The following is a 15,503-nucleotide window of genomic DNA, read 5'->3' as shown; positions in this document are numbered from 1 at the left end:
GACTGACCTCTTTGAAGTATTTTAATAGAGATGCCCTCGTTGGCCTAATCGACGGCCCGGAGAGGTCGGGGGGTTTGCAAAAGGGTGGTTTTGAGTTATTGTTACCTTTGTGGAGTTACCTTGGGAATTTGTGAGAGGGGGATAAAAAATGTGTATGTCAAATAAGGCTTGAATAAAAGGCTCCATTGACTGAAAGTACACACATGTGGGGCCTGTGATTTATGAACAAGCCCCCAGCAAGTGTGTGAGTGTGTGTGTGTTTTCATAAAGAAATATTTGCTTCATAAAAACCCTTATCTGACAATAGAGTTGAGGTTTATGACCATCAAACATATTATTATTAGGAAAGCAGACCTCTACAGCACACGGTTATCCCTACTCATGGGATTAAACATGTTTATAAGGCTTACAGTGCTGTAAATGTAAAGGATACGCAGTGCTGAGAATGCAACGGCATGGATTGTCTTCAATGTTTCTAAGTTTAGCCATGTAACTCCTCTGCTGCGTGTTCTACACTGGCTTCCTGTAGCTGTCCACATCAGATTCAAAACCCTGACAGCGGCCCACAAAGCCAAGAATAGACCACCCCCTCCGTACTTGATGGCAATGGTCAAAAGCCGATCTGTACCAAGAGCCCTTCGAGCTTCAAGTATAGCTTGGCTTGACCCACCATCCTTTAAGATCCTAAGAAGACATGCATCCAGGCTTTTTTCTGTCCTGGCACTGAAGTGGTGGATGAACTTCCCCTGAGTATTCTTCCAAAAATACTTGGAAAGAGTAGTGTATGTTGAGTATTGTGGTCTCCATACTGACTTTTGTATTTAGTAGTATCAAAGCTTTGAAATATTTTTTGGATCCTAGCCTATACAAACTAGTTCAGGATATTTTGCACTGTGAAGCACTTTTATAAATCGCTCTGGATTAGAGTGTCTGCGAAATGCCTTAAATGGAAATATAAATATTAAAATAAATACAATAATAATAACATTCACAAAAAAGTAGTGTTTTTGTTTTGTCACAGGCACCGCCTGTGTCATTAGCCAGTGCTAAATGATGTTTAATTAGGTGAGTTGCTGGTGAAATTGAACAAATCCATGTATGAGACGTCCAGAAGCTCACAAGATATCAACCACTTTCTTCAAATAGAGAATTTCTTTTCACTGTGTTTGTTTTCATGCATCCGTTCTAATGTGATTTGGTGTCTTTAAAAGCAAAAACTCTCATACTGCCTAATAAATGCCTTTAATTAATGGGCTTAGGTGCCTAAAACCTCTGCACAGTACTGTTCATCGGATCAGGCCATTACTCAGTAAATCTACAAGTCAGTATGTATATAAGAATAGCAGTGCCCCTACTTCACCACTACAGCAGTGAACTCTCCGTCAGTTCACTTGAGTTCTATAATTCACCAAGTGCTTCTCACTCTTTGCTGCCTTTCAAAATCAGCACTGGAATTCCACCTGCTAGCTTTCAGATAGCACTTTCCTCTCCCCTAGACACCTCTCAATCAGACGCATTGCCATCATCTCTCAAAAGTAGCCGGCAGCCATTACATGCCGTCCAGCCCGACCCTTTCACGCCTCATTTTTTTCTCGTTCACATTACCTCAGCGACGCTTCCTCATGCTACATTGTACGACATATGCGCTTTTGTCACCGATGGTGATATTAATGGAAACGTGCGCTGCAGTGAGAAGAAAAGCCCCAGGTTCTCCCTCTACAATACAGAGTTCAGCATTTGAAAAAGTTTTGCGTTTCATTCCATATCTATATATTTTCCACCACTCAGTAGCATTGTGCTGAAACGCTGTGATTATAGGCTCTAATAGTTAAGTGCTCCCTCCATGCACAATCAACACACAACGGGAGCTTGCCACAGTAAGCCTTAGCAAAAGTCCTTTTTAGGTCTGCCCTGATTGCATTTGGCTGCGTTTGGTGGAATGTTCTTGATACCGTAGGATAGATATTGAGAATCAGGATTCAGCTACGTAGCTATGTTTCTGTGTTCTCCCTTCATCTGCACAATAGTGTGGGGAAATACTTGAAGAACTCTTTTAACTTTGACCGATAATGAAATACTGACTCTTACGGCTGGTTGGTCAGGAGTATGCAAAGCCTTGTAGGTGGCCTTGGGGCATATGAATTTCAGTGCTTAATGCCATACAGCCCATGCCAGACATGCTAAACAGCCTGTCTCACTGTTCTAGAACTAGATCTAGATCTTATGCTGTAGTGGAATGCACAGTATATTTACAATGGGTGCATAATCTATTCATTTACATATTAAATCTACTCATTTACATATTTTGATTTTTTTGTAATTTCTGTAATTTGCCAAGTAATAAAGTGATATTATACTGATACGATAAAATGATTCAGATTGTGTGTCTCTGACTGGATGTGCAGTAAGTTAAGATTATTAAGATTAGTAAGTTATTTTTTGCTATGTACACAGAAATCTAACTTAGCTCTAATATGTAACTAACCTCTAAGCTAACTGCAAAAACAAACAAACAAAATGACAACAAAAATGTACTTACAAAGAAAATACACAACTATTCACAACTGTGCAAAATAAAATATTGATATTTACTTACATCACTGCCATATATAGGCTTATAACAATAAATATATATTTGAATAATCTAATTTTCTCTAGAGCAAACCAATTCTATATTTTATTTCTAAATAAGCTTCTTATTGTATTACAGATTTGCTGCAGCTGAAAACTTTTATAACACAGCTCTTTAATTGAGAATAGTTATCATGTCTACAAGCTGATAGTAAAGGATAATGCAATTTTATGCTGTAAAATATGTATCTTTGTAAAATTTGCTATTGACTGTTTAGCTGAATGGTTATTGTTATTTGAGCTTTACGCAACCCAGTGTCAAGCCCAAGCACATCAGACTTAACTATATGTTCCACCAATAGAATTTTATTCAATTCTTAGACTGTGCATTTAATGCCGACTGGTATTGTGTTCATTTTCTCTGTATTTAATATGCCTGTGTTTGAAATATTAATAACTTTTACAAAAATGTAATACATATTTGACCAGCAAATGTCCCAAAATGTGTTCTACGGTCCCCATACTCAGAGTTGACCTTGATACGAGGCAGGCCACTCTATGCCAAAAGCATGTGAAAAAGCACAAAAAGGCCTAGCTGCCATTTCTCAGAAATGTTCTGAAGCCTTCATCAGGCTGCACGCATGGGCTCTTTTAGAGTGCCATCAAAGGCTGCAGGAACAGAAAAGGCATTGTTTGCATTTTCTTATCACACACACCTGTTCAGAAACCATCTCCGTTCGTTCAGCATGGTCTCTGTTGTGATGGAAGTGGCCATAAACCCAAGGATGCTCTCAGTTGAGCTGAGGCACTTCTTTTTTCATGGCACATCAGCAGGCAAGCGAACTTTGAGTTCTATTGTGTTGAGAAAATTACTCCTCTTCGTGAATTCGCCAAATGCGGGCCTCTTGAGAAAGAGACATAGAAGCACTCTTGGGATCCTCTTTGTTGATTACTTTGCTAGGAATGAATTATACCATGTTCTTTTTTCCGCTTCATGTGAGATATTACAATGCATCCTGCTCAAAGTGCACAGAAAGACACATTCACCTCGTTCCACTGCTACACAAGCAGAGTGTGGTTGAGGCCTGAGGTGGAGATGCGTGACCTTTCGTTGATATCATGCACTATGAGAACAACTATTCTCTCTTATCATTATTCCTGATAAAATGATGAACATAATAATTAGGTTCCAATGCTAAAGCAAGATTCGGTGAGTTACAGTCACATCTATAAATAAACTAGCCTCTGTACAACACCTCAGTGGATTTAAAATTAAGCAATCAGCATGTGATTGAGGGTAGACTTTCAGCTTTAATTCAACAGTTTACCTAAAATAGTGTAATAACCGTTTAGGAATTACAGCCATTTTTTTATATAATCCTTCCATTTTCACTGGCTTAAAAGTAAATGGACAAACCAACATGATTATAAATCTAAGGATGGGACTGAATACCTGGATGCAAATCATTTGCAGTCAATGACTGTGTGAAATCTGGAACCCATGGACATCACCAAATGCTGAGTTTTCTCTCTTGAAATGCTGCTACTTTTATCAGCACTCACCTCATCAATAAACACAAGTTCCAGTGGCCCAGTTCCATTGGCAGCCATACATGCCTACACAATAACAGTGCCTCCACCATGTTTGGCTGTTGATGTAATATGCTTCAGAACATGAACCCTTCCTTTTTTCCTCCATAATTAAGTTAATCTTGCTTGCAGCTGTCTAAAATATATTGTTCCAGAACTGGGCCTTCCAGTCCTTTTCAGATGGTTTCTAGTAGTTTAATATAGCCTTTCTTATTCTAGAGTTTGCATTTAGAAGTTAACCCTCTGTATGTAAGACATCTCTTAATTGTAGATTTTGTTCATAATGAGGAAACCGGTAACAACTGGCAGTTAAACTGCGTATCAGTCACTTGTCTATTTACTTTTTAGCTGAAACAACGTTTTGACAGTTCAGCCAAGTCTAGAAAAGCACCTTTTTGTTTAAAATGCACTGATTTCAGTGATTAATACCACATGTCCATTATCTTCTACTCACACAGCAGTGCAGTAAAACACTCTCCTTCAGAGCTTTATTACAAGGCCACTGATTAAAGTGTGGTTCCAAGCCCTTGTTTTAATCTTCAGCCTTGCGAGCCCTGAATAAAAAAAAAAATCATTTTATGTCTGACTATGAGACGTTCACACAGACCCTGAGAGAAATGGGCTCTTCAGATCTAACACTTTTTTTCTTTATATTCATATCAAGGCCTTCTTAAAAGGCCTTTCTGATATTATATCCCCCTGTGAAAACAAAACAATGCCAGAGAACACAGTACATAACCCAGACATGTGAACAGCACTGTGGATTGTGGCTCATTCATCAAGGTGTGTTGGGAAATGAGGGTTAGATTTATGCGATTTTGCTCCACCTTGATTGTTTGGGCCTCTTATAGTAAAACACAACATTGAAAGGTAGGTTAGGTCATGCCAGTCCTCATCAGGGTACACAGGATTGCCTGTCTGGGACATCCCCATGGTCTTTTTTTCAGTTTTTTTTTTTTAATGGCGGCCTATGTGAGAACAGCATGGGGCTCTTCAAGCAGAAAGTGCCTCAGAGCCAAATTCCACCGAAATGGTCCACAGATTGAACCCTGGATGGAAATTGATTCTATTACCAGGCCCGAAGTTCCTCTGGGAGTAGGGGAGGCAGCATCTTTCCCTGATTGGACCTGATGGGGGACTGAAGCTAGGGGCTTGTCTGGTCAAGGGAGTTTACCTACTTATCAATGCAGAGTTCCATCAGGGATTACCTAGCAGGGCTGAGACATGAGCAGTGTAATCTATAATCTATCATTTTGAATGTGTGTAAAGATCTGCTGTGAGTATTTAAACACACCGTTTTCTGATCTTACCTTGCAACTGTTTATAAGCTTACATGTTTAATGATTAGCAAGTTTTGTGTAAGGCTTCTCTAATGAACTAAATTAATGTTATAAGGTGAATGTTCAACTCAGTTCTACTCTATGAGAGCTCAGAGCCAACACAGCAACAAATATGTTACTGTTCAGGCATTTGCAGACTGTACTAAATGTGCTTTATGTCCCATTATGCCTTATTATCCCTAAACATAACATTGGTTTTCTTACCTTCTCATTCTTCTTCTTCTTCTCCCGCAGATCCCATGCATGGTCCACGGAAGCTTGAGGTGGTGGATATCAAATCCAGGCAGATCACAGTGCGCTGGGAGCCATTTGGCTACAACGTTACTCGCTGCCACAACTACAGCCTGACTGTGGAGTACCGATACAAGGTGAATGGCAAGGAAGAGACACAAGAGGAGGTGATTGAGTTACGCAACATGGTCTCGCAGTACACCATCCACAACCTGTCACCCTACACCAACGTCAGCGTCAAGCTGGTGCTCCGCAACCCAGAGGGTGTCAAGGAGAGTCAGGAGCTGGCCGTCTTAACAGATGAGGATGGTGAGGAGTTTGTCCTTTTTACATATTAGGATTTTTCTAATTGTAATTACATTTTTGGCAAGGTTTGAACTCTGCTGCATTCATTTAAATTATGCAGATATTCACATCACTAATTGCTAATTAGTGATAAGCCATTCGCATAATTTAGATTGTCTGTGGCAGATAATCATTCATGTCAAAACAATGCCCCCAGTGCAAAACAATATAAATAACAAATGTGATGCAAAGTTTAATTTGAACTTTCAGCACTTGTGTGCAAAGGAAGACATTGAAACAACTTACATATACATTTATTCATACATTATCTGTCTAATAATAGTACATTATCAATTGTATTATGACATGTTTATGATACTGCAAAGGCATAAAAAAGCTTTTTTCTTAGCATATCTACTGACCCAAGCACCAACAGGGATTTTTAAAATGCACATACTGTATACAAGAAGTGTGTATCATAACATCTGTTGTAAAATATATGATAAGCAGAGTATGCTTAGCAAACATCAACATCTGGCTTTAATTGTGAAGACACTGTTCTCTTCCTTTTATTAACTTGTCTTAACCTGTTTATAATTACTTATTTAAAAATGTATCTGTTAAAGTTACCATAGAATGCATTTATTAAGTATTTTAAGTTGTTCTTTTGATGGATAAATAGTACATTTGTCACTTTGATTGGGTGAAAAAAATGTACAGAAGCAGTTGGACAAGCCAGTTTACAACCCTGTTATTTTGCCTCAGGATGAAACACACTAATTTTCTCATTGGGAAAAAAAGTGATCGGCTCTGCTTTTATTGGCTGGTTTATGGCACTTGGACAGCCCACAGCCCCATTGCATAGCATTGTCTAGACAAGTCTAGCATAGCCTAGTTTTTAACACTGTAAAATACTTCATCATTATTCCTGTCTATTCTGTCCTCTCTGGGCCTCTTGTGTCCAGTTGGCAGGTTGTGTTTTGTTAGCTAGCTAAAGAGATTGTGATAGGGTCTGGTAGAGTTTTCTAACCTGGCTAGCACCTGCTCGCTTCTCTGGTTTGTCCATCATGCAGATACATGTAGTGTCGCTTACTCTAGTCGGCTTCACCCAGTCAACTGGTATTAGCTCTTAGCCTTTTTAGTCTCGCTTCTATATTCTCCAGAAGCAACCATTGCAATTAACTGTGACTTTCTAGTTAATATACAAAATAAACAGATTACAGATTTGAGGTTTTGGAATTGGACCATTGTTTTACTAACATGCGTTACAGCACTGTGGTTTAAAATTCACAGTTTGTCAGTTCCATGCACCGAACTCATCATTCAACTATTTTTTGGTTAGCTTCATACCCTTAAATCAAGGGTAGTGTAGGTGTTAAGACTGCAAGACTGACGCCTGAGCTTATCAAGTTCATATTGATGAAACTTTATTCACTGGAAAGTGAAGAAGGCTATCAAGTTTCTTCCTATTTCACAACTGGATGTTAAGCATTCTGAATATGTGACTAGCACCTATTACACCAACATCTTGCTTTTAAGCATGTGAGCTTCTCAACCAGAATGAATAGACTTGACTCCTTCATCCCTTTTCTTTGGTTACGGAAATTAAAAGCTGTACGTGGTGTTGTATACTTTACTTTTTGCTTGTGTGTTCATTCTGAACTGTCCTTGACCAGAATGCTAGTTTATTTTGCTGTGCAGTATACAGTGTGCAAGCACGGCACTTTTTCATCAGTTTATTTTATCCAGTTATGAAACTTGATATGAAAAAATAAACCATGCTCTTCTATCAGAGGAGTGAAAAAAAATATTAGGTATGTTTGACAGAGAATGTTTAATGAAACAGCTGGCCAGCTTATCCCAAGGCCAGAGTAAATCTGTGCTTTCGAGGTTCCTTAGAGTCCTTCCTAGTTTTTGGCAATTCTCTTTGACTGTGGCTCATGCAATGATATGTACAGTATGATCACACCTTCTTTCGAAAATAGTCATTAAAAGCGTGAACTTGTTTGTTGAGCCTGTGAGTGTATGAGAATATTGATTTAGAAAAGAAAAGATCAGCTCTGGGCTTTGGAAGTAGTGGAAAATCAATAAGACTATGATCAACTGAATACATCAGTTTGCTGAAAACTCACTCTCTCGCTTTCTCTTGCTCTCATTCATTAAAACATTTGGTTCTTTGTATTGCAGTGCCAGGCCCTGTGCCAATGGAGTCTATCCAGGGGAGCACCTATGAAGAAAAGATCACCCTTAAATGGCGAGAGCCCATTCAGACGTATGGAATCATTAAACAGTATGAAGTAAGTCTCGGCTGTACGCCTTCCCCAGCCCAGCCCGCGCCCCACTACACATTCATCTTCTGCCTGCCACGCTCCTTCACCGCCTCCATCTTTCATTCACTCCAGGCTCTTAATTGACTAATAAATCTAACCTAATAACCATAAGCCCTCAATGCTCAGGAGCTTGTTAACACAATCTATTACCAGCTGAAGCTCTGTGATAGGGCTAATCCCAGCCTAGAACAGCCACAGCGCACAGCGATATAATCTCCATAAACTACAAAAAGTGTCACATCCTCTGCTACAATTCCAGTGTCTGCCTCTTGTTAATATCTTCCTCGCACCCACACTTGTAATGTGTCTTGGCTATTTTCCTCCAGTGTGTCTTCCACTCTTTGTCTGCCTGTGCAAAATGTCATTTAGGGTCAGGGCAGTATATCACAGGGAGGTGGAACGAGGAAAGTTTATGGAAACTGAGGTTGCCATCACCTTGAAAAAGTCTTTTTTTTAACTGTTCCAATAAAAGTAGGTATGGCTCGGATGACATCGCTGGAACAGCCCTCTAAGGAGTCAATGAGTGTTTTACTCTGAATCGGAAACATAAGCACAGAGTGCATACCTGAGCACTGTGGTCACAAACACCTTCCTGTGCTGGAATGTGGACAAATGTAGGGCGAGAGAAAACATGTTGCATATACTGCACAGAACAAGCACCTTAAACTGTGCACACAGTTTCATTTCCAGTCAAAACTGTCATTCAGTATAATTCATTCACAAAAAAAACATAGGTAGCATAAGACACTGCTAACACAAAATGAATGACCAATTAGAATAATATGTATTGAGACCACCATTTCTCTTTTTAACAGCTTACCTTCTTTTAGGAGCCTTAAAGAAATCTGCAGAGAGGTTTCTCCTCACCTCCAAAATTCCAAATTCAATGACGTTGAGGTCTGGACTCTTGTCTATTTTTACCAGCAACTTCAGATGTTCTTTTTTGTCTGTTTCCTTTGCTCAGTAGGAGCTTCTTGATAGGGGTGAACAAAATAATAAAAATATTATATTGTGATATTTAAAGACTTTTTTTACGATTACGATATTTATTTCAATATTTTGCCGCAAAGACAAAAAGCATTGTTATCGTAAATTGGTTAAAAAAAATAGTTTTTTTTATTCATTCAATTAAACAGGGCTAATTACACTTTTGTAATGAAATGTGTAGTTGCTTAATGTTCTTTAGCCACTGACCATACCCACAGTATGCCCATCACAATATCACAATAACAAAATTCATCACAAAACGCTCCACATTCCTTCAGAACCACATTTCTAAGTCATCTCCTCACAGTGGAAGGATGGACACAAACACCTACTGATTCTTCAGATCTGAAGCTTTGATGGAGCTTGATTTACTGTATAATCTCTCCCTCAAATCTAAAAGTTTTAAGTGCCGTTCAACTGAGAGGGGCAGTTTAGGAGGTCGACCAGGTCTTGCCTAGTTGTTAGATGTCCTCAGAATCATCTTTCATCAGAAAGAAATCCAGATAAAGAGCACTGGCCATTTTGAGTGGAAATTCAATAAAAGAAAGGGGTTTCTCTGACTTGTACTTATGTTTTACACTAAACACACATTTTCAGAGCGAGTTGGCCTTTCACATTTTTTAGGTCTACATTATTTGTTTCGCTCAACTTTGTGTGCATCTGTATTTGATGCGCGCTTCTGAGCGCTACACAATGCAGCATTCAAAAGAGCCATTGTAGCAGAACTTCATTTGTGGAAATTCAACCAATTAAGCTGTCACATTCACATTATGAAATTACATTCTGTCATGTCTCTTGCCTGTTAGGCAGTGTCATGAGCATGATCTGCTCCAGCTTTAAAGGAAAAAAGGACAAATCAAAGGCTTTCTGCCTCATTAAAGTCTGATAGACTTCCACCGTTATTATTTTTCCCATGACATTTCAGCACTCTTAGGTGCACTTTGATCAGAGAGGAACTTTTTTACCCCAGGAGATCTTTTGTTCACTAATCCTGAAGCTGCTTCAGAAGCTGAGATTGAACCGAGCTCTTTGATTAGCCTTGCTAGTTACAGATGCATAGTTTTAATGCTCATTTAGGTCCTTTAATCAAACACGAAACACGCAGATCAGTATCTGATCCAGCCTCTCCTTAGACATATTTCAGAACAGTCCTTTCAAGTGCTTCTATGCTGTAGTACTGTATTTATAGTGGCAAAATATTGCATTGCACTCATGGGGTTAGGGAACTCATACATTTGCTAGTGCAGCAGGTCCCAACCCACACTCCATATAGCAGTGTAATCTTCACCAAATTGCCATAGACATTTTTTTCTCTCACAAAGCTTAATTCAAATGCACACAGCAGAATCACACTGTAGTTTATGGGATCTTTTTTTTAATTTTTTTTTATACATCACTCCTCGTTCATCACCCAGTTCTGGCACGTCAGAGGCTAACAGAAGTTCTTGTTTGAGTTCTCGAGAGGCTCCAGAGGCACGCCTGCAGTAGAGTGGATAGGAAGGAAGCGGCCTGGTATTTCACACCTGATGGCTCCAGACCACACGGCCCTCACGGCTCCCTTTGTGCTCCTTAATTGGAATCAGAGTGGAGCCGTGATGGAAGGGCCACCCATTAGCATGAGGAATGATTTATTCAAATGCGGCTTTTCAGACACTCTGATAAAGTTACATTGAGCGGCCTGGGTGGTGGGCGCTCCAGTTGGAATGCACCCGTCCGTTTCTCCCTTTCTCTCTTTCTCTCCCTCTAATCTGCTGCTCAAGAGCAAGGAACAATGGAAAAGGAACAATGCGAAACGCTCCCGGCTCCAACTCTCAGAAATGGAGCTCTGTTTGCACAAAAGCTTACTGAGAGTTTACCCTTGTTTTGTTACTGCTTTTATTATTGTTATTTTTGCTGCTGTTAAGGTAAAATTTGGCTTAGTTGCATGCAAAAAGTCTGAGGTTATGACAGTTGAGTCCCAAAAGTCCCAAATCCTACATTTTACCAACAATTAGATGCTAATGTATGTAACTGCCATTAAATCCACGTTTCTATATTAATAACGTAATTATAATCCCTTACTGAAATTCTACCGGGAATGCTCGCACTTGAGCCATATAGGTTAAGAAATCACTGAAAACTGGCCCAGATCCTTCAACCAGATCTTTACATGTATTGGCCTACCTTGCAAAAAAACTGATGGCTAGATCCATTTTACGGATCCAGATTTGTGGATGAACAGGACTGCGTCAGGCCCAGATCATTTGTGCTATCTATGTTACCTGCAAAATGATAGATTTATATTTTGTTAGAATCTGAAACTTTGGGTTAAATAGAAAAAAGCAGTAATACATGCTTAGAGATCCAAGTTGCACTCTGAATGAGCTCACACACTCACTGAAAAAACCCCCACATAGTTCATCCTGCAAAAAATAAAGCCTTGTGGCTTGTCTCTTTACTGAAAAGGGTTAGCTCACAGAAAAGTCAACGTGCCATCACACCATTGTGGTGTTCGTCCTCTAGCAGAAGATTTAAACCATAAAAAAAACTTCAGCTGATGAAATGGTGAGTGGGAGACCTGCAGAAAAAGGCTACATTAACATGTTTCTTAAATTGCATTAATTTCCCTTCCTTTTTGAGTTATCATAACTATTTAACTACAGATTTTCTACTTTTCTAGGTGATATAGATAAACAGGGTTGAGCAGGCTTGCTAGCATTACCCAGGCTGAACCTACTGACCCTAAAGAGATAAATAACATGTAGTAATAGTAATAATACTAGGAATGAGACTACAATATATATATATTGTAATATGCTGTGGTGGAAGTGCTTGACATTCATGCAGTACATAGTGTTTTATGTGAAACTAAGCATTATTGATTCGCATGATAACATTTTCAGCTCCTTCTCTCTTTCTCTCTCTTTCTTTGTCTCCCATAGATAGTCTACAAAGCTGTCAGCTCCTTTGACCCAGAGTTCAACCTGACCAATCAGAGTGGGAAGGTGCTGAAGCTCAGTAATGAGACATCGCACACGTTTGTGGGACTTTACCCAGGCTCCACTTACTCCTTCACTATCCGAGCCAGCACTGTGAAAGGCTACGGTTCCGAGGCCAGGACCCAGTTTACCACCAAGATCTCATGTATGGGTCACCTCTCACTGGAATAATCTACTGCACTGACAGAAGTGCTTTAAGACTAGTTGTGTAAATGAGTGCATGGGTTCTGTTAATAGTACTGTATACATAATAGTGTGTGTGTGTTTGTGTTCTTTCGGACAGCCCCACATATGCCTGGCTATGATCAGGAGACACCCCTCAATCAGACAGACAGCACTGTGACAGTCCTGCTGAAACCTGCCCAGAGCAGAGGAGCACCAGTCAGGTAGGAAACCTTACTGAAATTAAGGTGTAGTGACTAAAGTCACTGTCTCAACAATGATTTGCAGAGCTCAGATGACACAAAATCAGGTTCTACACTGATAATAGATTAAAAGCAAACCAAGTAACTGACAACAGAACTTTTATTGAGTTAACCAAAATTAGCTTAGTCAAACGTTTTCTTAACCCCCTTTTTTGAGTTCTGCATCTCGTTAGAACTGCCTGTTTGTAAAGAGATAGGAGATCATATGATTGAATCCCATTAACACCACAGCCCTCACCACATAAAACCACCGTTCTGAGTAAATTTACTAAATTAGATTTATTTTCTGTACATAGCTTCATAGCTCTAAAATGATGCAACTGTCTAACTGCCTGCTTGTAAAGACACAGGAGCTATATAAGTTCACATTCAAACAGCACCACACCCTGTGTGATCAGATGGAAACAAACGGTCAAACAAACATTTCAGCTGCAGCACATTTACTGATGACTTTTAGTTTAAGTAAAATACACTGTTGACCAATTTGAGATGCAGAACTAAAAAATGTGAGTTATAAGAACCTAAAAAAACTTGTGTATATGTAAACACTGTGTATGGACTTAATGGTATCTGCAAAAATAGTATCGACAAAGCACCAATGCTGCTTTAAAGTAGCTTGCTTTCTAATAAAACACCTCTATCTTGGATAGAAAAGGTCATTTCTGAGGATTTTAATTACTTCACATTCTCATGAAGGTGCCGTACCTGATGTAGTAACTGTGGGCCACCAGCACTGTGTCCTCAGTATGTGTGTACCTGCAGCTGTGCTAGCGCTCTGACAAAACAGTCAACACAGCGACTACAAGTGATTACCAGCACCTCATGAGCACACACTCTTAGTGTGGGCGGCTGGTAACTGGAAAGCTTCATTGGCAGGTTTTATGCGTAGTCCATATAATCACATGTAGCCTTTGGCCTCCCAGGCTGCTGGTCCTAGCAGGCGGATCTGTACACATGAACATCAAAGCTGCAGCATTAATTGATTCTAATTATATTCAGAGACCTAAGCAGCGGGTTTTGATCGGGGGACGGTGTGAACGTGTGTGTGTGTACATGTTTGTGTGTGCGTTTTTTTTATATATTTTTTTTTACGATTAGCATCACGGTTTATTGTTTGCACATTCGATCCCGGTGAGAGACACTTTTTGCCTTTTCAAGATAAGAACAAAGCATGCCTCGTACTGAGAAGCTCACCACAGTCCTGTCCTCCTTTCCTCCCCTTTGTTTTTGTGCTGTACTAGCCAAGCTGTGCATTGTGGTCAAGGAGTTGCTTCTTTTCACACTGCTTTTTTCACCAGCTGTCCATTTGCCTGCTTTTAGACTGCCGATGTGACTGCCGATGATCTTTAATATTAATGTTAAGATGTTTAATCTCTGTCCCATCCAAAACCTCGATTTGTTTACTGTTTCTTATCATCTGTAGGTTAGAACTTCTCCCTATCACGTGATGTCCCCATACTGGGAGGATTTTGACAATGGAGTGCTAAGCCCTTGCTGGGATTTGAACGTATGATCTCCTCACATTTGACAAGCAGGCAGTTAGACTGTTGTGCCACTCGAGAGCTGTGAAATGATGCTGCATAAAAACACAGTTATGTGTAGAGATATGTACACAGATATGTAGATCAACTCTTTGGTGGCATAAAAGTCTCACTGCCTGCCTGTTAAGAGATCAGATATCATAAGTTCAAATCCCCACACAAGCCTCCATGATCAGGAGTCTAGGAATAGCAAGAGGAGGTCTAACCTGCAGATGAGAATAAACTGTAAACAGACTAAGGGAGAGGAACACAGGCTAAAATCTTTACAAAATATTAAAGCAATTTCAGCTACAGTTCATTTATTTAACTTAAAATGTATTGTTGATTCTGTATCTGTGGCCCATTTGCCTGCTTTAAGGCTGCCGGCGCCTAAAAGATGTCTTAAAGGGAGAAAAGTGTGAATTTAAACTGCAGCCTGGCCCTAGTTTTCCCCTCATAATTGTTGGTTGAGAGATAAATCAATAAGTCTTGGCAAGTTTCCCCCGCTCCTGCCTGACTTTTATCTAATTTGCCAGCGTTAACAACATATCCCAATGTGTGTGTGTGTAGGTGTGGTGTGTGTGTGCTCCAGAAGAAGCTATTTGCCTCTGCCTTCTGCTGGATATTGTGGTGTTTTGTGAATAGCTCCTGTGCTGTTTGGAGGTAACAGCCTTGACTGTGTGCACTGTGCTTTCTCTCTTACTCTGGCTCTCTCGCTTCCTCACTCCCATCTCTTTCTTTCTCTTTCTGCTCTTGCACACTTATGAGAGGGGTCCTTCTGCTCCTTTAAGGCACAGTGTTGATTAGAGTGATCAGAAGCTAAAATCATTCCAGGGACTTCCATCCCATGCCACCTTCCATCTCCTGGTCCTGGTTCTCTCACTTAGACAGTACACAGGCTAAGCTCAGTCTAATTATTTTGCTCTGTATTGACTCAAGCGTTCTTCACTGAGCCATAACTTCATGGAACTTTGTGTGTGTGTGTGTTTGTATTTTTTTATTATTATTATTATTATTGACTTCTTTCTTACAGACACTGGCAGAACGCTTTTGTGGCAGTTGCCTTGGATCAGAAAGGCACTTTGAAAGGCGTCAGTATGAATAACTCAACTGCTGTTTTTTGCACCTTGTGCTTTGTCATGAAGAATTCAAAGCTGTACATGGACTCTCTCGCAGTCTGAGGCGCTTTTAATGGAGATAGACAGGAATGTGACAAAAGGTACTCAACGTGGTGGGATTTTAGATA

At 39.9% G+C, this 15,503-nt stretch overlaps 1 protein-coding gene across 13 annotated transcripts in view; it reads left to right on the top strand.

Moving 5' to 3' along the window:
* Positions 1-15,503, top strand: part of ptprma (protein tyrosine phosphatase receptor type Ma) — a 229,131-nt gene that overhangs the window by 136,671 nt on the left and 76,957 nt on the right. For all 13 annotated transcript variants that reach the window (XM_072680004.1, XM_072680005.1, XM_072680002.1 and 10 more), the window contains exons 8-11: positions 5,736-6,041; positions 8,205-8,314; positions 12,256-12,457; positions 12,596-12,698. In XM_072680004.1, the coding sequence (XP_072536105.1) occupies positions 5,736-6,041; positions 8,205-8,314; positions 12,256-12,457; positions 12,596-12,698 (721 nt within the window). The remainder of the gene's footprint in view (positions 1-5,735; positions 6,042-8,204; positions 8,315-12,255; positions 12,458-12,595; positions 12,699-15,503) is intronic.

The sequence above is a fragment of the Salminus brasiliensis genome, chromosome 5, assembly GCF_030463535.1.
Source record: "Salminus brasiliensis chromosome 5, fSalBra1.hap2, whole genome shotgun sequence".
NCBI lineage: Eukaryota > Metazoa > Chordata > Actinopteri > Characiformes > Bryconidae > Salminus > Salminus brasiliensis.
This window is presented reverse-complemented; position numbering and strand designations above follow the sequence as displayed.